The sequence below is a fragment of the Artemia franciscana genome, chromosome 5 (assembly GCF_032884065.1).
Source record: "Artemia franciscana chromosome 5, ASM3288406v1, whole genome shotgun sequence".
Lineage (NCBI taxonomy): Eukaryota > Metazoa > Arthropoda > Branchiopoda > Anostraca > Artemiidae > Artemia > Artemia franciscana.
In genome coordinates, this window is record NC_088867.1 from 48,528,248 (window position 1) to 48,553,033 (window position 24,786).

General features: G+C 34.4%; 1 protein-coding gene across 1 annotated transcript in view; it reads left to right on the top strand.

Moving 5' to 3' along the window:
- The window catches only part of LOC136027527 (dorsal-ventral patterning protein Sog-like), a 167,361-nt gene that overhangs the window by 115,994 nt on the left and 26,581 nt on the right, over positions 1-24,786 (top strand). The window contains exons 8-9 of the mRNA XM_065704875.1: positions 13,052-13,651; positions 22,921-23,259. Coding sequence (XP_065560947.1) covers positions 13,052-13,651; positions 22,921-23,259 — 939 coding nt within the window. The remainder of the gene's footprint in view (positions 1-13,051; positions 13,652-22,920; positions 23,260-24,786) is intronic.

Consider the following 24,786-nt stretch of genomic DNA (forward strand, 5'->3'; position numbering starts at 1 on the left):
ATTATCATTTTTGCCCTGCTATTTTAATTGCTCTCTTAAGTTGTCATATTTTTACATATCAATCTATTTACCTGAATAAACCACCCAAAAAACTGGTCATTGTAAATTAACAAATTTTAGCTAGAGCTCGCGTGCGGAAATTTCGCTGAAAATTCTGCCACCCACATTGAGAAAAATGCGAACAACGCCTAATTTAAAGGCTCGCCTATCGAGCAATCAACTGACGGATAATACTATTTCGAACAAATAGCAAACATGACAACTAAATTGCGTATTTTTTCGTATTATTTATTGCATTATTTATATTTAAGATGAGTAAAATAATATTTTTGAAGTAAAAGAATAAATCAGACAATTTACAACCGCCATTTAGTATATAACGAAGTTCAATTACCCCCTAAATCAAAACAAAAATTGCGGAAAGTACAAGTAAAAAACTTGTTTTAGTTAAATGTACCTCAGGTAATATAAATAGTAAAGTAATTATTTGTATTATAGTTTGATTTCGTTTAGTATCTAATGAGTTTATTGCTAGTCATCGTTATTGGTGAGTGGCTCGCTTTTGAATTTGGGTTTTTGGCTTTTTAAAGTTTTAAATTTTGTTAATTCTGATCTTACCTTTTTTCCCGCTTTGTTTGGTTTTTTAATTCTTCCAGTTTGGGTTTTTATTTCTCTTGATTTCCGCAATGTTTTTTTTTTGTCATTTCCTTTTTATCCATTTTGTTTCGCTCGCATTTACGTTCAAAAACTGTGAACATGCTTCCTTGAAACTTAAATATATAGCGCTGAAAGAGGAAGGCGGTTGTCCTCTCGTAATATTCGTTTTATTTCGTCCAGTATTTTTGTTGGCCGTATAAAAACCCCATTCTCGATTTTCTTTTTATGGGTTTTTTATTCTTTGTTATTTTTATAATATAAATTATAATTATTTATTCTATGCTTTTATAATATGATGACAAGTTAGTATAGAATAGATTCGAAATGAATTCTGCATGTTTATGCTTTATTAATATGATACATTTACACAATAAATTTTATTTTGTTCCAAAATAAATCCTACTTGACATACAAGGGTGAAATAAATGCAACACATTCATACCTAAATATAGGAGGTAAAAGTCAGTATTTCCCAAAGTCCCATTTGTGCTATGTTCTTAGTTATTAGGTATCTGTTGGGGTAACTTTAGTGACTTGTCAATGTGCCAAAATGTCGAATACTATGAAAATTTTTCGAAAAATTTTGATATTTTAATGGTGCCGTATCCTCTTACGGGGGTGTATTACATACTCCCTTAAAATCTCTGCTAAGCCCTTCCAAGAAAAAATAATTGTAAATTATGTTAAAAGGTGCGAAAGACCTTTTAACATAGGACCTTCTAAACCTGCCGTGTTTTTCGTTTTGGGAGATTTTAATTGTAATATGTTAAATGTTGAATCAAGTGATGAATCTGATCATCTTTTTGATGTGCTTTCTTGTTCTGGGCTGCTTCCTTTAAGTTTGTTTCCTTCTCATGTTGAGCCCACAAGAAACTCGGCCACTTTAACAGATAATATTTTCATTTCTCTTTCTCCTATTCTGAAGTTCACTTCTGGTCTTGTTTTCACTGATCTTAAACCCCTAAACGCTATACCCGCTACCTATAACCGATCCTAAAAACCTAATTTCTTGGTGTCTTACTTATTTTCTTCCAGAGGAAATCGTTCGATTTCCTTGGTTAAATTTTCCCTGGATTGCCAGGAGATATGAAGCCAGAATGCACGCCAGTTTTTTTAGCGGGGGGGGGGAGGGGGTCTAGCAATTTTTTTGGGTGAAGAGGCAATGATAAAGAAGCAAATTTTATCTGATGCTTTAAATAAGAAATGCCTATAAATTTAAGAAAAATTTGGATTTCGGGGAGAGGACGAGGCGATTTATCCGCCAGTTTGCCTGTTTTATTTTTATTTCCAAATTAAGTCCCACTGAAATGTCGTCCCTGGAATGAAAGTCTTTAGTACACGCCTACCAAAATACTACAAGGCTGTTATGTTACCCAATTGGGATATTTGTATTTGTCTGTAATCGTTTGCAACTTTAGAATATTTGGCAGTCAAAATGAATATTCATGATTTATTTACAATGAATAAAAAAGAATGAATTGCAAATTGAGCTTTTATTTTTCCTAAACTTAATATTGCTGTCATACATATACGAAGTTGTTATAACAACGTTCTAATTATACTTGTCGAAAACATCGGCCAAGGTAGCAAAAACTCAAATTATACATTCACAGAGCTAAGTGAGGCCTTATATTGTAAAAGACTTTTTTTTGATGATGTCATAATCCCGCCGTAAGATAAAGAGTGCAATATCTAAAAGGTACTTGGTAATGCCAAACATCTACCAAAATAGGTGATTGAGTTTCGCGGAGGGCCAAAATAATGCTGGCAATCTAACAGAAAAACTAAGCAAGCTCTGGATTGAGAATATTTCAACAATGAAGGCTATCTTGAGATACCGGATGCTTCCAATGGATTGCGCATTCAACTCAAAGACACGACACTTTTCTGTCCTAACCCTTGATCTTGCATTATGTTTAGGGTTTGCCAGACATGTTCCGAGGATTTTCTTATTTGGGGGGGGGGTATACTTAGAAAAGTACAAGGGAGAGGCTCAATAATTAAAAAAAGTTTAATTTAACAATTTGAACAAGAAATGTCAAGAAATTCGGTATTTCATGGTGTGGGTGACAAGGCCGTATCCAGGGCGAGGGGGCTAGGGGGTTTGAACCCCCAGAAATTTTGTCTCACTCGTAAAAATATAACAAAAATTGATGTAAACAAAATTTTTAATGCGTTTTTTGAGGTTTTTGTGTATCCCCCCCCAAAAAAAATGTGGTGTAAAACATCCCCCGAAAAAAAATACTAGGTACGGCCCTGGTGCGTGATACCCCCCCAGGTACTTCCATGTGCTTTTCATTCAGACTTGGACCTGAAAAATATTGTAAAATGTAATAAAACCAAGAAATCTTTAGTTTTTCGTTGGGGGGGGGGGCTAACAGCCCGAATACATACTACCTGAGTTTATGCCTTATAATGTGTGTTATTATTTAGTACAAACAGAAAAATAGAGTCACGTTATTCCGGAAATATTGCAAAAATTAGGAGCCACAGTTTCTCCAATGGCGTAATTTCATCAAAATCCTGGGGAGGGCAAAGTTGGAGCAAATTTTCCCAAATCAGGTAATAATGGCAGTAAAAACTAAAAAGATAAGCCATTTGGTACCATAAAGGTACTATTTAGTACTATAAAAGTACTACAAAGGTCGCTGAATTGTTACTTTGCCACCAATGCTTCAAGAAGGACTGGTCTAGAACAAGGCTGATTCGAAATGATTATTATTGTTTTATTTAAGAGTTTATTGAAGTATATTTGCTTTAAACATTCAAAATTTTACCGTAAAGACTAGGGGTTGAGGAGAGGGCACTGTGGAATAACTTTTTTTCATTTGAGTTTTAATGTTGCTCTTTACTTTAAATTGAATTTTTTTTTTTCGATTTAAGAAGGTAACAGTTATATCACTACAGGGACATTATTCACCTTTTTTTACTATGAGAGATAGACTGTACTTCGGGGATTGTTGAATGAGTGACATGTCGAGTGCGAACCTCGTAACCGGTTCAATTAAATACTTAACATCGATCAAAGTAAAATGTGGTGAATTCATGGAATGTAAATGTTGTATGTAAATGAGAAGAGTGTTCCCTGCCTGATCTATCAAATCTCCGTGTCATTTTGTTCAGTTGATCATAGACTGGATCACGACCCAATGTGAATGATTCTCCTCCCTTGCTATGTAAGCTCTACCATGTCTGGCGCCATAGTCATCCAAGCCGACAACCAAATCTTTCCCGTTCCTTTTTTGCAATTAGTTCATTTCTCTTCTTTAAAATAGTAGTTTTCTATCCAGTGGTGTGATTATATCTTCTGGGAGGAGTAGCAGTCTTCCGTTTCGTGTGGGGTCTCTTTCTATGTATCTTGCTTAACTGGCAGCGACTCCTAGAACTTGATTTTCTTCAACGCCGAATAAGCTGATGCATCTTTGTGGTCCAACACCGAAGGTGTGGCTATTACGGCTGCTTGCTTGTAGGATCATTGACGACATTACCGGTGTGGAGTTTTTCGCCTTCACTGTTTTATTATAGATGTAACCTGAGAAGGAGGTGGGAGGGTGCACGTGTTCAGAAATTGAGGAAAAGTGGTATAAATTTAAAATATGCAAAAAAGGCAAACTATATGGAAAATAAAAGAAAACTTTGGCAAAATTGAAACAAATTTTTGATTTCTGGGAAAAGGGGCACGGATCCAAATACCCCTTAGCTTTATTTTTAAATGATAGGAGTGTATTTACAACTCACATGCTTCTTACTGTTTTTACCCGCCATGCGGGTTGATTTGATTAAAACATAAACATATGTTATAGGATAGCAAAAAGCTAATATCACTGATTGCATACTGTGTGTCAACGATTTACGCCCCAGATTGTGCCTTTCTATCTTTGACGCACTCACAGCAGCATAGAACATACCCACCACATCTTCTTACCGGTCCTAATTCCCTAAACTTAAGTATTAGTTGTGAAATAAATTTAGCTTTTTGTCTGCTGAAGGTTTGATGTAGGCTATACATAAACGAGAAGCCGAGTACATTATGTTACAATGGGCCTTTCTCTTAAGGGAATTGATGATAATTAAGTGGTACATACCCTTCAGAATGGGTTACTACTTCAAACAAAAATCACAGAGTTAACCATAAAAGGCTTAACGAATAAACGGATAAGCTTTAGGAATAAGCGAAACTTTACGAATAAGCGGGAAAATACAAAACGAAGTTTCGGGGCTTTTGAACCCCCCTCCCCACTTTCCCACGAGCACGTACCTGAAAATTAAGGCTAAAGATTTTCTTACAACTTTTATTTGGTTTAAATTACTTGTTTCTTTCCGATTTCGCTCGTAATTCAAAGCGTTTTTTACTTTTTTGAAACAAATATCAACATGAATGAACACATGTCAGCTTTGGCGTAGTCCTGAATAAGATATGATATAAAATTGATTATTAACACTTAAGGTCTTATGATCCTAGTAAACACAACAATACAACAAAATTAGAAGCAAAGACACACCTTTAAATCTTAATTAATATGTGAATTGCTGAAAATGATCCCTATGTGCCACACATGTATCCATCAACCTTTACAACTTCTTAATCCTCATAAAAGTTCCATTACTTAATATAAATCCACTCTTACCTCCCTTATACCACCACGGAAAAATTTCTTCATGATGAACATTCACATGAACATGAATGAACATTCAATTTCTTACAAAAAACGAAAACGAAGTAAACCATCCTCCCCATTTCCATACTTTGGGCAAAGATAAGGATTGGTCTTCGATTTCTACCTCCCCAAATACACCAAATGGTGAAAAGTTTGGAAGATCTAAACAAGTCCTATTTAAAAGCAAGCCATTGAGGGGTAAACTAGGCGTAGGAGTAACGTCCACCTTTAAACACCTTTTTATAGTAAAAACACCTTTTTATTCCTGAATAGAATCAAATACACACTAAGCCTCAGTTTTACAGAAGACCCAAGGAGTGGGGTAGCTAGGGGGACAGTTGTCCTCAAAGACACGACACTGTTCTGTCCCAGCCCTTGATCGTGCATTACGTTTAGCGTATGCCAGACATGTTCCGAGGATTTTGTTATTTGGGAGGGGGTTATACTTGGGAAAGTATAAGGGAGAGGCTCAATAAATAAAAAAAGTTTAATTTAACAATCTGAACAAGAAGTGTCGAGAAATTCAGTATTTCAGGGGGTAGGCGACAAGGTCGTATCCAGGGCCAGGGGGCTACGGGGTTTGAACCCCGCGAAATTTTCGTCTTACCCGTTAAAAAGTAACAACAATTTGTGTAAACAAGTTTTTAATCCGTTTTTGAGATTTTTTTTGCGTAATCCCCCCCGGAACATCCTTACAGTCGTCAATGCTATGATCTGCTTATATTAAGGTAATGATGACTAAGAGGGGTGCAAAAACTGACAATGTCCATCGTTGCTGAAAATCCCAGCTACGGCTTTGCACACAAGTTATCTGATATTAAATTACGAATATGCTTACTCTAAACTTTATGAGTTGAAACTTATATTGTTCGTAGAAACGAAGGGAGGAAATCATATATTCTTCGTAGCCCTTGGGGTTTTTTCTTATTCCTCATTCGATTCCAAATTGATTATGGCTCCTTCTTTTAAGCGCCGCGTTATGTTCGCTTAAAGCCAAAATCCGTTTTGGGTGGTGGGAGGGGGTTCAAGCCGTACTTAATTGAAAAAAAGGGCAATGACTTGAAACTTATATTGTTCGTAGAAACGAAGGGAGGAAATCATATATTCTTCGTAGCCCTTGGGGTTTTTTCTTATTCCTCATTCGATTCCAAATTGATTATGGCTCCTTCTTTTAAGCGCCGCGTTATGTTCGCTTAAAGCCAAAATCCGTTTTGGATGGTGGGAGGGGGTTCAAGCCGTACTTAATTGGAAAAAGGGCAATGACTTGAAACTTATATTGTTCGTAGAAACGAAGGGAGGAAATCATATATTCTTCGTAGCCCTTGGGGTTTTTTCTTATTCCTCATTCGATTCCAAATTGATTATGGCTCCTTCTTTTAAGCGCCGCGTTATGTTCGCTTAAAGCCAAAATCCGTTTTGGGTGGTGGGAGGAGGTTCAAGCTGTACTTAATTGGAAAAAAGGGCAATGGCGTGTAAAAGTGTGAGGTAACTCCGAAAAATATAGACATCTGGGGATGACTCGACCCTGCCAAGTTGACCCCGCCGCTTCTTGCACGTGCCTAACAGTTTGCCTATTACGCTTGGCTGAGTATGTCCTTACGTCTTCGAATTACTGTCCTAAAAAGGAAAAAATTGGCTTGCTCTTTTTTTGTAACTATTTATAGTCAAATACCAATTTTCTATGTCGTATTTAAACATGATAAGGCTCGTCTACGGCAGTAAATGAATAATGTACAAAACAAGAAGGCCTAGATATGTAAAAGAGAGAAAAAAAACTCAGCCAAGTTCCTTTCAGCAAATTTGTCCTAATTGATTCAATGAGAGGACACTTCGATACGCTTTTTAGTTAAGGCAAAAAAAAAATACGCCGGTACCTTTCACACTAACGCTAATTATAGCTTATTTAAACTAAAGTTTGTCAGTCTAAAACCTATCTGACTAAAGATACTGTCAATCTTAAACGCTGCTCCAGCGGCTTTTTGAGAGAATACACATTTTGGAAATGGGATGTAATTTGATTTCTGAAATGCTGTCGCCTTTGGTGACTAAGAGAAGAATGGATTAATGAAAGAGCTTTTTTCTTCTTTTAATAATGACGTTCCTTAGATATTTATCACATACTAAAAGATTGATAGGAAGAACGACGCCAACTTTTGTCCAAGGGGCTACGGACTTTGTTTTTTAGTATACAACAGAGGTGGGATCAGAGGTATAAAACAAAGACGAATAAATAACAGAGATCTCGAACAAAATTAGACCAAGCAATTTTGCTGCCATCTAGCGTCTCATTGGAAAGTAATATGATAATGCTAAGAGGCAGAATTGTGTGTAGGTTTTTTGGGGGTGAGGGGAGACAGAAACATCTTTCTATGGACATTTATTAAAGGTATTTTGGCTGCTTTTGTACAAGTCGGATAAAAATTTTTGAAGGAGTGGGGGGAGGGAGTTCAAACTGGCTATCCCCCTTTTGACACGAGCATGTAAAGCGGTCATATTAAATCAATGCAGAAAATTTCCAACGGTGAGGTTGTCTTCAACACAGTGATTTCTTGAATACAACCCATAACTTTTCTTTATCTACTTTTGTTAATCCCAGTCAGAAGAGGTGCTAAAGTAAGCTATTTTTAGCATTATAACATAAGACATTTCTGATTTTCCCTTTGTCTATCGCATGGACTTAAGCTGGTTGCAGGACTGGGGGATGTAGACAGCAGGATAGCGAGCACGGCCAAAAATACAACCAGATGTATAAGGATGTAAATACTTGCCACAAATAGTGCGCGACCCCTTAGACTCGTTTAGATTGGTATTCCTTTGGTAGCCTACTCAGTCTTTGTCCGATTGATAACTTTGGATTTTATTTTTTTTTTTAATAAATCGAGAACAATTTTGGTTGAAGCAGAGACCTAGCTGGGAAGAGACAATCTATAAGAAGAACTTTTTGGCTATAGCTGATAAATCCTTGGGTGAACAAAGGGTGTGTCGGTTCAGATAACGTATAGCCACCCACATTTTTTTTTCTACTCTAAACTCCCTTATCTCGGGCAGGTAAGTGGGTAGGGCTCTATTTTTTAAGGAGGAATCTCGCCGTGTTTGAATTTGCGTAATAATGAGCTAAAAAGTTATATTTTATTACTTCAACTACAGTTCAGCTGCGAGGATAAAGGTATAATGTAACGCTTGAAGTCGATGAGGTATTATAACCTTCCTTATTAAAAGAACTACGATGATCGATTGGTTTAAATTGCGGTTGATACATATTGAGGTCTCAAGATTATTAGAGAGAGAAGAATTTAGTGACAGAACATATAAACGAAAAATTATTGCTACTTCCCCTAGAAAGAGAAGCTTGTTTGTGGTGTTAAGGTTTGTTTTAAGTGATACTTTTCAAAAGTACAGACTTTTGAGCTTCTGAGGTCAAAACTGTTTGTCATATCCTGAAGGCTAAATATAAGCCTTCCTTGCACAAATGCTTGTTTGCCAACAACAACTGAAAAACCAACACCGTCGTTTTTTCAGTTTTTAGCTTCTTCAAGAGTTCTTCTTCTTTAGCTCATCATCAACAGCCTTCATTAAACTATTCATTACAAAAAGGAAAATATCTTTTGAAAATCCCATTTACGGTATGGAAGGTAGAACACTCATTTAATCTTTCCTTTGGTATCTTCATTTAAGTTAATAAATGTAGAGATATCAATTTTTTAACAAACAACCAGAGGTTTCCATTTATTTTTTTCTCATAAAACTGTAAAGACCACCACCGAATATACCCTTAAACTAATTCAAACTATCGTCGACAATCGTTTGTTGAAGGTGGATATTTAAGTTTTTTTTGCGAAGAAAAGGATTCAAAAAATTAGGTCAATATTTTATTTTACCAGCAAGATTTGCATATTTCATGAACATATCTATATTATACCAATGTCCCATGCTTGATTATTCAGATATCTGTTTATGCCGTAATCTAATTACCAGAAAATTTTACTCTTTACTTCTCTTTACTAGACTCGCAGAGAATTACCAGAAAAGATTTCATTATCAGAGGATTTGTCTTTACTAGACTATCAGAAAATCGCCAGAGAAAATTTAAGTACTAGAGAGTTATTTCTCTTTTTTCCTTCTGAACTTTTCGACGATTTCAAATTAGTCTAAAAATTTCGTAATACATGTTCCTTTTAAGCCAGTATTCGGAATAATATAGATCAAATATATACTGTAAACAATTAATGGGATTCGATACTTTAAAATTATTTTTCGAGACTCATTATCGGCTGACTGTCTCAAAGACAAAGAGCTCGTTAGAAAATTCTCTCAAGGGCCTAGCCACAATTGAGAGCTATTGAGAATGCATGGTTTGACTATGCAGTTTGATTGAAAAGACAATGAGATTTTACGTGCACTGTGTCCGCAAGGCTTTCAATCAAAGCGGATAGTACCAAAGAGAACTTTTTGCACCTTTTCTAGTGTTTAGCATCACTTTTTGAAGCTTTTTCAGCGGGTAGTACCACAGGCCCATGCAACTTTTCTAGCGATTCTTGATTGGTGTTAAAAATCAAAATGTAATCTGTATTTGTGCCATTGGCATTTCAAAGGCCTTTGATTCGGTTCTTCACTACCAAGCAATTCAGAAAGCCTCAATTCAGTGGTATCAGAAGGCCACAATCCGGATGTGTTTCCAAGGTATTGTTAGTAATCGTATTAGTGTGTCCCGGGGTGTTAAATAAGGTTGTTTTTAAGCCCTGCAATGTTTAATAATGCTATCAGAGTAGTCACTCGACATATTCCACCACACCTAATTGAGCCATTCATCGGTGCAAGTCACTTGTCACATGCCGACGACATTCTTCTTTTATCTGATAATCTCGAGGGATTCCAGAACGCCCGCTTATGTTGTTTGCTCCGGACTGAGTGAAACCGGCTCTTCGGTTTCTACTCCCGGAACCGAGTTTCGTGTCTGTAGACTGGAGAACGCTTCCAATGATACAATTCAAATTGGTCCAACTACAATCTCATCTTCCCGTTCACTTGGGTATTTAGGCCTTCCATTTGGAACGTCAATTAGATCCACAAGACAGCTGATAATTGGTTCTTTGAAAAAAAAAAAGCTAAGGAAGTCTTACGGTTTTTTCGCCAGGGTTAAGGGCCAATTTGAAAAAGAGAACCCTTTGTCTGCTATATGACGCTTTTCTCGCACCACATGTGTTGTTTTTGGCCTCTTTTGGAAACTTTTCTCCGCCTCTGAAAAAAAGCAAATGCGCTCGTTGTTCTTTAGGTTTTGCAAGTATAACTTTAGTATCCCGTTTTGGACCCCATAATAGTTATATTACCCCGAGGTACGGTGTTTTTGAGATTTGTCAAAAAAATGTCAAAAAAAATGTCAAAAACTCTCGCGTACAGTTGCTGATTGCTGCAATATAATTGTGGATTTTCCACTGATTGACTTCTATTAATTGCCTAGTGTCGTAAGATGTAAAATCTTATATAATTTGACGCTGGTTGAGTGAGCGCCTGAAAGTTAATTTGTCAATATTTGTGCGTAATTTTTGTCAGCGTCCTTTTGGTTTTCCCTGCTCCCTTTTTCTCATTTTTGTTTTGTTTTTTCCTTTTCATTCTCATTTTTCCTTCTCCCTTCTCTGCGTCTTTCTTATGTACAGAGGGTAACAATAAATTATTATTATTATCAAAGTTGTCGAATTGCTCAAATGAAACTTCATTTGTGTTTGATTTTTAGCAATTCCCTAGCAGGTATACTAGAATATTTTTAGGGACTGCCCTTTTCTTAACTTCAAAAAGAAAATTTTGCTCCGTTTAGTAAAAAAAAAAACAAAAAAAACAATATTCACACTTTCTAATGATGTAAGTTCCATTAAAACTAAATTTCTCTATCTCCGGCACATAACGAGAGAAGTAAAAATTTTTTCTAAGATTTCCGGGAATATACATGTAGTCTTTTAGTTTTCTGTCGTTTATTCGAATCTCTTATCCAAGCTCTGCAAGGTAAGGCAAGACATCAATATCAGTTTTAGATAGTATGACCATACAAACTAAGATATATATAATGGGCAAAATAGGATGATCCTTTAAGGCATTGAGTCCCCTTAATGGGATTTTTTCCCCTTTTATGTGTTGACAAGACTGTTCTACAGAAAACACTTTAGAAGTGGCAACAGTGCGAATACCATTCGTTAAACAAAAACTAGGAAATAGAATCTCAGATATGTGGCTCATCCATACCTCGCGCTTAATTTCGAGGCGCTTCATGTTTTTTTTCTCAGATGACTCATTTGTTTTATACATCCTCTTTGGCCTCTTAATCTCTGCGTGACGCTCTCCAGATCCGTCTAGCACTCAATCAACCGAGGTTGCCACACGTTTTTGAAGTCTTAATTATTTTTTGCTAGTTCTTTTTTGGCACCAGGAACTAGGTAGTAATTAATTTTAGTCGTTAGCGATTCATTCTTTATGCTAGATTATCTATCGGTAGCATTAAAAAAAGTTCATGATACGGCAACAGTGAGATATGGGTTGGTTTTTTTACGCTATGATTTGAATTAGAAATTCATTGGAAAGTAGCTGAGTGAGCCAAGGAGGGCCCAGATCCCCTCCCTTGGATTGTGATAAAATTACATGTACATTTTCTATTTGCTGATTATCAAGAAAGGATAAATATTTAGTGCTTGGCCTTTTCTGAAGGAAGCATGCTAAACAAATAAAAGTAGTATCATTAGATTCCTTATTTTACGCTAATTGCAAAAATCGTGGTCAATTTTCTGACATTGCATCGCACCCCCCCCCTGATACTCCGATATACAGTTCTAGGAATATATGAAATACTAAAGGAAAATTCCCAGACGATGAATTTGTTACTTTATAAAATGCAGCATGTTTGTAATAATCAGGTTATCATGTATCTTCCATTGCTATCAGCTTCTAAAAACTATTTCAAATAATATTTACATTCATAGTTGTATTGTTCTCACTTTGGCAAAACTAAATTTCGTCAGAGTTGAGAACGCAGAAAGCCGTATTGACAAAGAAGGATGACGTGATCATGTGATAATGAAATGTATTATTAAGGCTTCGTCAGGGGGGGGGGGTTGTCAGAAAAACGAATTTGATATTTGGAAATGGCATAAAATGAAGAATCCAACGGTACTTCTTTAATTTGTTTAGCATGTTTTCTCTAGAGCAGGGGTGTAATTTGCTATGGGGCAGGGGGGAACTGCCCTTCTGAGACCCCCGTTTTCCCCTTCCCCCAGATATCAGTTAGCCTCCCCCCAGCTAAAATCTAGTTTTTCCAAAAATCTTGTCAAAACTAAGGTAAACCTGCATAATTGAAGTATTCTCAGAAACGGGTCATTTTTTTCAGTATATCTGCCTTTATGGTACTATATGGCTCATTTTCAGTTTTCACTGTCATTTTCACTTGATTTGCGAAAGTTGTCTCCAACAATGTCCCCCCTCCAGGATTTTGACAAAACTATGCTACCGCTCTAGAAGAGGCCAACCACTACATATTTACCCAAAACACTTCCGTGGGCAGGGTTATATTTCTATTTACTATACGTGGATTTTTATTTACTTTTGAGGGGCAGTACCAAATTCTTCTGAGGTAATAAGCTAAATAAGAGCTGGGTTGTAGATGGCAGCCTGAGTACCCTGTTCCATAATAATTATTTCAAACGCAGTAAAACTTTGAGAGGCTGTATTTCTACAATGATTTTATTTTATTTCAGGTGGCCACAATTGAAATTCGAATAGTCTTAGAACCTCACGAACTAAAACAGCTCACTCGAAGTCAAGTTACAATTACTGTCTACTCGAAACGGTTCCCTGCTGCCAAAATCAGTGGTATCATAGAGACTAGAATTACATGTGATGTTTTTGACTCTATACTGGAGCCATCTAGCGAGGAAATAAAAACACATGGAATTGCCTGGCTTTACCTTTCAAAAGATGGCGCTTTGAATTACAGAGTATTTATGAATAGCGTAAATTCTGCTTCGACATTGGCTATTGAAGCAATCCAATCAAAGGGAAAGAAAAAAAGAATAGTCCAGGAACTAAGTCTTGTGGGGAACTGGGCAAATGGAACAACAGGGCGTTTAACTCCTCGTGACCTTGAAGCTCTCTATGCGGGGGAATTGGGTCTGAGAGTTGATGAAGATAAAGACGAGTTAATTCTTCATGGGAAGATCATGGTGCATGCAGTAACAGAGTCATATTTTGACCTAAGTACGGGGCCCACTTTACTTTTGTCATCGAATGGGGGCAAGGTAGCCGTTGCCTGGCTGAGTGTCGATCCGTCTGACTGTAGTGTTCATTATGATGTTCAGGTAAGATTTCATTTTTTTGGGCTTACGAAAGAGAAACAGGGTGATTCCTGCTCTAATTTCGTGTTAAAAGTGAGCTTTTATTTCACTTTTTTTATGTACTTTTGTAAACAACATGATCCCTCGTCTGGAAAGACAATGACCGCGCCTTTTTGAAACCTTATTGGTTTAAAATTAGTTTAAACTCGGAACTTGCGTTGGGTGAATAAATTTCGAGTTAAGAACTTATATTGCTTAATATTTTATTGATTCTTTTATATAAAATTTTAAACCGCGAAAAGTCGCAGCATTTTATTTTTTTTTTACAGAATAAAGCAAACTAAGGAAATCGGATTGTTAGTGCTTCAACAGGGCTCCTAAATTGACAACTTGGCCGCGTTAATTCAAAATGAGCTATGTTGAATTGCACAAATTCTGCAGGAGAGTAGATAAACTGAAAAATAAGTTTCAGTTTTCATTTTGCCTTTGCACTTCTGACCGCTATAGCGAGTGAGCTCAGCTTTTTATTGTCAAAAAAAGATTGTTCTTGAACCATCTTTTGGGGTCATGCACTCTTTGTGACAATTTGTATAGGTCAAACAATTAGTATGTCGCTTAACTTTATGATATCGCTTAGTAACTATGATAGTAATGAAGAGTAGGAAATGAGGATAAAGATAAAACTTGTATATTCGTAAAATATATATTTAACATTAATACTAGTTGTTTTAGGGGTGTAACAAGAAAAACAGAACGAAGAGATAGAAATGCATGGAAAAATTTAAAACCATGGTTTTAAGCAATAAAGCATTAACTTATCACTATTTCTTTTTTAAAAATAGTATTTTAATAAACAGTTTCAACATTGACGAAATCTCAAAAGTTTACTAATCAAAATTTTACTTTTCATAACAACGTATCGCATCTTTCCACTTTTTAAAGTTGAATATATTTTGCTTAAGTTACATAATTCACAATTTTATAAGAAAAGTCTATTTCTGTATTTCCACAACCGCCATATCTATTTATTACACGGTCGATGTCTACCTCAATGTTTTGGTGAGTGTTTATAATGGCTAGTCCTGTCATTCTAGAGTCTTATCAGTTTGGAGCTCTTCGTTAGAATTTCTCTTCTATTCATCGTAAAGTATTTGAATAAAGACCAAAATCGTCAGAAAAATATTAACTCTCATGGAGATGCATGTAGGCATGAGTTTCAAACTAAGTATATGAGTCGAAATACTCCTTAAAAAACAAATAATTATGTGTTTGTTATTTTTGTATTTGATAAGTATAGATAGGTGATTTAAGTTCTCATGGTTTTAAGCTGTGGTGGGTTTCTAATTCATTTTTTTAAATCTTGAGATATTCATATATTCAATTCAAAGTTTAAATCTCGATATGTCTGTTGAGCACAAAAATAAAAAATTTATATTTGACTCAGATTTAGCATTAAGCAAGAGAATTGTCGTGTTTTGATTTATAAACAACTAATCGTGGAAATTATGATTCGATGGTATGTATCAAAATAAGTATAAAAATCCTCAGCGGTATATATATATCGCAGTTTAGACATTTTATGGACAAATGTATGCAACCTCTACAAAATCATAACCACATTATTTTGACTGGTTGGTCTTGAGAAGGTGAGAAATTCTGAAGTAATATTGTAGTTACATTCCGTTTCCGTGGTTTACTGAAGTTGTGTGAATTTCCACTTTTTATCAACATTTAAATATTTGAAAAAAATCGATGCCATTCTACTGATTCAACTGAGAATTCAGTGACATATCTATGCCAGCTAGATAAAGAAATAATGCATTTTTCACATTTTATAAACATTCTTTTATAAACATTTTTTCGAAAATATATTTTTCGTAACTCCGATCTTTGAAGGAGTATTTCGACTCGTATACTTAGTTTTAATTATATATTTATACGAACCTTTATCAAAATTCTAAAGAGTTTTGGCCTTTATTTAATGTTTTAGGATGAACAGAGGAGGTGATATGTCATATAATGCAGAGCTTTAATTAGATGAAAATAGGCAAAAAAGAGGCAACCATTTGCTCACCAAAATCCAAAACTTAAATTAATAGTTTTTGCACTTCTCATACTTTTATTTTTCATTATATAAATCCCCTAAAAACAACAATGTTGTAAAACCCACCCTGCTTTGCAAAAAAGCAAACCCCAAAACCCAAAATAGACAGCCAAAAAAAGTAATGATATCAATTTATTCACCTCAGTGCCATAGCAAGACCCGAAAACAAATTTTTGACAGTAAAAAGAAGTAAATATTTTGCTTTTCGACCCCGTTGTGACAGAACAATCGTGAAATATCATTTCGACAGCCGAAAGAAGTTAGGATTTTAAATTTCCCCTCCTTGTTATTACGAAATGAAGATTTTCGCCTCCCAGTTGGCTTTTGTGGTAATACGGATAGATCCCCTTGATAAACCTAAATTTAATAAAATACTTTTCGGTGGTATCTGTCATTAGTAAAATCTAATAGAGACCGCACAAACTAACTGCAACCTCGTCTCAAACTCGTTTGCAAAACGTAACAGTCTTAATAATTAAAAACTTATTAAAAACTCAACTATTAAAAGCAATTACAAAAAAAAACTTTCATCTTAACCCAAACTAGAGCAAGTGGTCCCCAACCACAAATCTACCACTACGTCAGGGGGGCGCCCCCCGTGCCCCCTGGATCGGCCACTGCCTTGGGAAGTATCATACTATTATTCCAAGAGGTATACTCTGATACGTTTTTGAAAGAGAAAAACAGATTTGGCCGAAATACTCAGCTTATTGGTTACATTTTATGCGCTTATCCTTAATTATGTATTGGGAGAGGTGTCTCATAAGAATGCATAGGAGAGAAGCTCCCACCCACCTCCTCATGTGCAGATACATGTCCCTAATTTAGGAAAAAAAGGCCTTTTTGGCATTTTGAGGTGATTCAAAAATAAATATATTTTTATTTTCGTAAATTGACTTTTGATGAAGAAGCATTTAAAGATCATGCATCACATGTGATATTTAACACACGTTTAAAGTTTAATAACTTAACATGTTTAAAAAAGGTTTAAAACGTGTTTAACACGTGTATTTAGCACGTGTCCGGTTTGATAAAAGAACGCTTCTTCTTTGAGTGTAAATTAATGGACACCCATTTTTATTCAAATATTCAATTTTTGGAATAATTAGTCTTCGCTCATCCATTGTTATTGTCTCTTTGGCGGTAAAGATTTATCACCCGAGTTAGCACATAGAATATTCAATTTGGTCTTATTGACTGGCTATTTTGGACGTCTGCCAACTTTGCTTCTGTAAAAATGACTGTAATCAATATTATTAAAGACACAGTGGTAAAAATTTACAGAAATTAAGGGGGTGGGGGTATTTTTTGTGGGGGAATTTTTGTTTTTGAATTTTTCAGTGAAACTTCAAGAGAATCCATTTTTCAATGAAAATACCTTAACAACCATTTTTGTTTTTTGGATTTTTTTTTGTGAAATTACAAAAAAGTAAATTTTCAATGAAAATAACATACAAAATGTTTTTCAAAATCCAGGTGAGAATATAAAAATCAAGGTGCGGGGGGATTTTTTTTTCCAACTTTCAAGCAAAAGACAACAAAAACATCTTACACTGAAAATACAATTTTTTTCAAATTCCTTGGGCCATTCCCCCCCCCCCCCAGTTGGTGCTACTAAGGATTCATTGAGTAAAAGAAAATAGAAAAACGTTAAATACATTGATCATGTTACTGTTATTTCTGCTGCGATTGTTTCATGGCGAAAACCCAAGTTTGCTTGTTGTACATTTTTTCTTAATTGAAATTATTTCTTCATTGGAATTATCAAATTGTCATTAAGAGTCTGCATGCTAGCGTTTAATAAACATATATAGTATAATTAAGGTTCTTAATTTGGTCTTCCTATAGATAGCCAAACCATGAACTTAAAATACAAAGTTGTTAGGATACCATGCGTACACAGGCGGTTAGAGAGGGAACAGAGGAGGCAATTGCCCCAGCTGAAGAAATTTTAGGGGTGCAAAATTTAAATAAATAATTGAATGGTTATGACCATGTTTTCATCACCATTTCCTTGGAAATAAAAGTAAATACTCAGAATTTAATTAATTTTAGACATACTTAAATAAATATATTTGACCTAAAAATGTTTGGGGGACATGGGGGGATTTAAGCAAGATATACCCCGAGCGCAAGAAAGGCCAGAACCACCACTGCACGTGTCAACCCAAAATACATCGTTAAATGTGGAAAACTGCCATAATATGTTCATTAAACATTTTTTTGTTATTTCTCATAACATCCAAAAAAAAAAAAAATCACCATTCAAGCAAAATTACTGAAAAAATAACAACAAATGAATAACAAATAATTGTTATTATATACTGACTCAGAGAATATTAGAACTATAAGGAACTATTCCAATAGCTTGTGGGATCACAGACATAAGAACGAAGAATGCGGTTGCTCTCGCTTGTTTTAAATTATGTCTGTTTATGTCTGTTTAAATTTAAATTATTTCTGTCATTAGTTATGTCATTAGTAGAATATCTCTATGCTAATACTGCTTATAAATCTGCATCGAAAAACTGTTTATAAAGCTGGCATCAAAACTTATTTCTATATTTTTATTTTAAATATATATTTATATTCATATTTTTTGCCAGTATCGAAAGCAGCTGGCTTTGATTGTGCAACGGAAAATCTATTAGGAAAAACGAGAAGCACCTATCTATTTTTTCTCCTATTTTTTTCTCTTTTTTTCTACTTTTTTCTTCTATTTTTTTTCTTTTTTTTTCTATTTTTTTCTCCTTAGATTTATCCAGTTTTGTCAGTTTAATGCAATATTTGATAGTGACAGGTTAGGTTAGGTTTCTAACCCATTTATGAGATTTATAACCTGACCTAAACTTTTACCATCAAACCGAGAACGAAAACCAAAAACGAGAAGCACCTATCTATTTTCCCACCTTCCTCATCAATCAGATGATCTGTCAGGCATCAGAACAGACTACAGCCCGTCAAATGTCTTATGAATAGATTTGCAAACTCCTCCATGCCTTATTTCGTTAGTGGATTTAACAAGTGACCCTTTTTTGTGTTTTCTTTGAATTTGTAAAATAGCATATTTTACCGCTTATTTTTTAGCACTACTTTAGCTATTTACACAAACGAATTAACAATGTCGAAAACGCGAGAAACAGGAGCGAGAAAACGAGAAACAGGAAATAAAAACGAGGAACAGGAAACAAAACGAGAAACAGGAAACGAAAATGAGAAACAGGAAATAAAAACGAGAAATATGGAACTAAAACGAGATACGAGTCAATGAGATTGACTTCTAGTGTTTTTTTTTTTAATTTACCTAAAAAAGTCACTAAATTAGCGCATAAATCACTAGCTTATTGAAGAAAATCGCTAAATCAACCAAAAAAAAAAAAAAAAAAAAAAAACCACTAAATATAGTGATATTTTTTTACCAGGTGGGAACCCTGTATCTACGTCGCTATAGCAAACTAGTATAAAGATTCTAATAAATATAAATTTTGAAATACTTCGTTTTTCCTGGAGAACTACTGCAATTAAGGAGCATTAGACATTGCGGAGCTCATGATGAATAGAGAAAACCTAGAAATTCCTCTCCAAGGTCACGTATTCTTTGATGCAAAAAAATTGCAGTTAAAATTCATTATTAAAGATATTATTGATATTATTGAATTGATTATTAAATTCAGTTACTATGAGCTTATTGTTGGTTCAATAAAGCTTGAAAAACCCCATCTCTGATGTGAAATTGATTGTCACTGATACCAAATTTCCAGGCTGATTGTTATTCTTTAATTAAATTATCCAATAATTACTTCTAGAGTTAAAAAAAAAATGTTTTTAAAATATTTTCATCGAACAATGACTTTTTTTAGTAGTTACTTTGAAAAAACGGAAATTTACTCCTCTTCCCTTGATAAAAAAATTGTCCCTGCCCTCGATTTCGATGCATCGACGCCACCTGTCAGAAGTTTTACCCAACAGGGGCTGGTGCTTAAAAAAGTTTGCCAGGCCCGAATTCATAGGAACGCTTAAGGGGGCGAACCTGCCATTTCGGGGGGTTTATTTATTAGGGTGGGATCAAGTTAAAAACTATTTTTCTATTTTTCCCGTGGGCGAATTTCAAAGAAGGGACTTATAGTTATATACTATTCTAAGTACTGGATATATTACTTAAATATACTACTGTATTTCTACTGCAATACAAGATTGGAAGTATATCTGTCGTCTAAATACTACAGACATTAGATTATAATTAAGGATATTAGAAATTGTGGATTTGAGAAAATTTTAATATTTACTCGCCAAGGTTATGTATTCTTCAATGCGAAAAAAAAACCACAAGCAGTGTTTCCTTATAATTAAAATTAAAAACAAAACAATCGTAAACCAGAGCATATTTGGTGATAAATTTGTCGCAAAACTGAAATTTTATACGTTTCTGTCTTTTTAAAATGTACTGTTTAACATATTTTCGCGGTTTGAAATGAGACGATTTTCTTTTCACAGTTCAGTGATTGCAAAATTATCTCGCAACAAGTTTTATACTATGCTTGTACTCATTTTTAACCATACTCTATACTTAAAGTCTTAGAATTTGTTTCTTTGGCTCTCATAATTATTTTATTGTTATTGTTGTTTACATACCATGTGTACATCCGGCGAGTAAATGACAGCTGTCTGTTCACAGACAGGAACCGTTTCTATGATTTTTGTCCAGGTGTGGACATTTATCTTTTCAGGGAGGGGGAGAATTTAAAACTTTTAAAAAACTCGCCAAAAATTTGTTCATATTCATTTTGTTACATTTTACGAAGCAGACGAACATTTTCGGGGGAGGGGTTCAAACCTCCTCTCCCCTCCCCCTGGATACGGCCTTGTATACAAAGGGGATGGGGGGAAGTCCCAAAAATATTGTGTAAAAATTATATCGACATTAGCGAAAATCTAGATTTTTAGGTTTAAAATTGATTTTTTGTGCAATGAACCCTGGTTCACACATAAGGGGGCCTTCAGACTTATGGCCCCTACCTGAAACCTCCTAACTTATTATTTTTTGCATAATTTTAATTAATTTGTCTCTTTTAGGTTTTATATATAGATGCAGTCTTATTATTTTTTGGCTCTTAAGGTTTTCATTTCATCTCCTAATTTGAACTGTAATATTTTTCCAGTACAGGTTTTTTTTTTGCCAGTATGTAAAGCATTAACATGTTTGTTTTTTCTTTTTTTTTTGTACGTTTCATCTTTCAGAAATGGATGACTCTTTGTTTTTCAAAAGAAAGCATTTTTGAACCTTAAATACTTATTTTTCGTTTACCTGCATTTTTCTACCTTTGCCTTTTATTTGCTTCAAGCCAGAGAATTTGAGCGAAAGTATGTTTTTCATTGGGTAATTACCCAGGAAATTATTTTGAGAGCAATTAAACAAAATAATTTGGGAGGGAGCAGTAATAAACAAAAATGGTTTTTGTTTGATAATTAGAATAAAAAGTGCCCAAAATTCTAGAATTCTTTTGGGGCGGGGGGTGGTGAGGCCCTCTGCGTAAATCCCTATTTTATAGTCCATTGTTATGCTCCGCAAGCGAAAGGGGTATATAGTTTCATTTACATAAGTAAGGAAAAAAAAGTAAGGAAAAGATGTTTATTTTTCACCTGTAAAATAAGTAGATAAAATAGTTTCATATTTAGCACCTCACGTAATGTGTGTTGAATGCCAGTTTTTGCCTTAATAAAAAGTGAATGTTTTATTTGTTTTCGAGGAGTTTCTTTATATTTTCATTTACCATGATTTCTTTTTAAATCGCGTTGATTCAAAAATTGCCGGAAGTAAGAAAAAGTCAACACTCCCACTGCTCTTCAAGAAAAAAGTTATCTCTTTTGGCTAGAAGAGTATGAGATTTCGTTTAACAGTGGCCGTGTTCCCAACCTTGAAATTGTGTTCAGTCGGATTAATCTTTGGCAATCTACCAAGGATGGCTTGGCGCTCTCTGGTGGAGGATCAAAAGGGACTTGGCTCCCCAAAAGATTCAAAAACGTGTAAAACATTTGCAATAATGAAAAATTCATTAAAATATCATAGAAGGGGGACAATGTGCTCTTTTGCCCCGAGAAAAACTCAAAAAGTGCATACACTGATTGAGTAAATTGTTTTATTATATCATTTTTGTTATAATATTTCATTGTTACATTATTATTATATATATTATATTCTGTTATATATACTATATTTTTTTTTATATTATTATATATTATTGAGATAGCTAAGAAATAGACATACTTTTAACCAGAACTTCATCCTGAATCCAAATATAAAACATTCATTTTTTATTGAGTGAACTTTAACCGACCCTCCCCCCAATGGTCATATATATACTCTGAATCGTATATATGCACAAATTTCCCATACATCACTTTTTTCTTCAAAGTGATTTAACAGTTTATCAAAATGACGAAAGAATCATTTCATTGGTACGCTATATTTGCGTACTGATGGTAAGCTGTATGGTAAGCTATATTTTGGTAAAAATATACTTACTGGGTGATGGTAAGCTATATTTTCGTGATGGCAGGTACTTGGAGGATTTTTTTTAAGGGGAAGAGTTTGAGATTTAATATTAAAGAAACTCTGGGACCTATTCGAACTTATTTGAACCCATTTTGTTATTTTTAAGGTGAAATTTCAGTCTTGATCATCACTTTTCTTATTTGGCAACCTTGCTGAGTTTTCTTTTTAATGTTTATGAGGGATTAGTTTATTAGGTTATTTATTATTTGTTTATTAGGGATTTTTCTTATATAATTTTATCAAAGGCCTATTAATGTTTATTAGGGATTAGCATGGGAACAGATGCATTATAATATTTTTTTTTACATAGAATTGTCTTATTAGGACTGTCAACTAAATTTAATATAACTAAATTTTTGCTGATTTGTCACCCACGTTTCTTTTTTTTTAAATTTTGTCCCTGCTTCTACTAAAAAAAAATGTATGATTACATAGAGTTCCTTATTATTAAAATTTAAATTGCTGGTTTTGCTTAACTCTTAAAGATTCATATGGTTGTGACAAATTGAAGCTATCATATTCCATTTTTACTATTGGTACTTCAAGGGTTCTTTGAGCGGAGACATTTGAGGACTACCATTCTTGAAACTATTGGACTTATTCTAGTTTATTTGAATGCATTTTATTAATTTTCAGGTAAAGTTTCATAAGAAGAAAGGTGAATCCCAGGTAGTGAACGTGCTCGAACTAGTTGAAGCGCCGCGCCCAGTAACTAGCTTGACTCACAGTGGGAAGTCTTACCTTCCAACAAGTATTATATTATCATCAGGAACGGAAGTAGAAAATGGTGTGCTTCTACTGAGTCCCAATGTTCGCCTCCTGGAAGAGTTTTCAAGTGTTCAAGTTGATAATACCATTACCGACCTCTCCGCTTTGACCTTGGCGCGAATGGAGACAGGGGGTACGTTTCTAAAGTTAACGGAATCTGGTGGTCCTGATGAACATATGAACGAACTTCAAGGACATATTAAAACGGTAAGACAATGGAAAGTAATTTGTTGGAAGAAGTAGTCAAAATAAGTTAAGTTAGCAGTCTTAACAAGTAAATTCTTAGCCAAAAAAGAAAAAGAAAAAAAAGAAAATAGTATAATGTCTGTTCTCCTACCCATGATGCAATTACTATTTATTGACATTTATTTAAGTAGATAAAAAATAAGGTTTCCAAATGAAATTAAGAATTCATATTCGAAATTGAAACGAACAGAGACAATCTTATATATAAGTCGGGGTTGCCGCTCTTCTCGATGCCCCACTTTTTATGCTGAAATTCAATAATTAATTTCCTGAAAGCATTTTAGGATAGAAGAAAAACAATCAAAAAGTAATTTATTTTATGATTAATTTCAAAAACAAATTCAATTAACAATTAAAATAACAGTTAGAACTTCGTGTTGCTATATTCTCGCTGTCGCTGTTACTGTTGTGATCTCTGTTGTTATCTTGTGCTTGTGTTGTAATTTTTTTTTGCAATTGCGGTTGTATTTTGTTGCTGAGACAAGACCATGAAAATATAACAATATTAGAATAAATATATCAATAATTTAACGAATATAACAGTAATAACTTCTTGTTGTTGTTTTTTGCTGTTGCTGCTGTGATCTTTTGTTGAGCTCTCCTCTGGACAAGCTGTCATTATGAAGCATTTTTTCTTGAAGCTCAGCAATGCATGCTAGCTTTCACTTTTAACTTTGCTAGCTTTCAATTAACTTTCACCCCAGAGTGACTTGCCCAGCCCAATCTAACATACAGCTTTGTATATCTATTAAGTTTTATTACACTTTTTATCAATATATTACATTTCAAGTTTAAAGAAATTTTAACGATGTTTCGCTTAAATGAATTTGCGTCACAAACCTCTTAAATTGGCTTTTATGTAATTAAACATTCTTTTGAAATTTCGTGACTTTTGGCTTGTTGGTAGGACATTGAAATTTTGTGAAAAAATAGCGTAGGAAATCAATAAATTTCTTTTAATATAGAATTACTACGTGAGAGAAATCACGAGTTAAATGTACTTCTAACCTGTAAGGATCTGTTTGAAAATAATCAAAGGTCAACGGCGTTTTATTCCTAGAAACTGATTAAAAACATAAAAAGGATAAGAAGTCAGGTGGAACTCTGGGAGCATTTTATTCTTGTTTTTCTCTCAAACCCATACATTGTTTCCCTTTGTTCAAAATTCTAACTAGAACAGATACAGAAATATATGATACAGTTTCACAATAATTTTTCATTTTTTGGAAGTGACAATTCATACTTAATAATTTTTGCACCTTGGCCGTGGAGTGTTTTTCCAATATTTTTTGGAATATGATTTTGGGGACTTTGAGTTGTTCCTCTGAAAAAAATATATTATTTAAATTTAATCTTTTTAAAACATGAGTTTGATGCATATTTAGGGATTGAAACTATACAGCTATTAGATTGTTGATACAAAAGTTTTGTCTAAATAATTCCATAGACTACACTGGCTTTCTGTTATAACTGGAAGAAAAGCTGTTA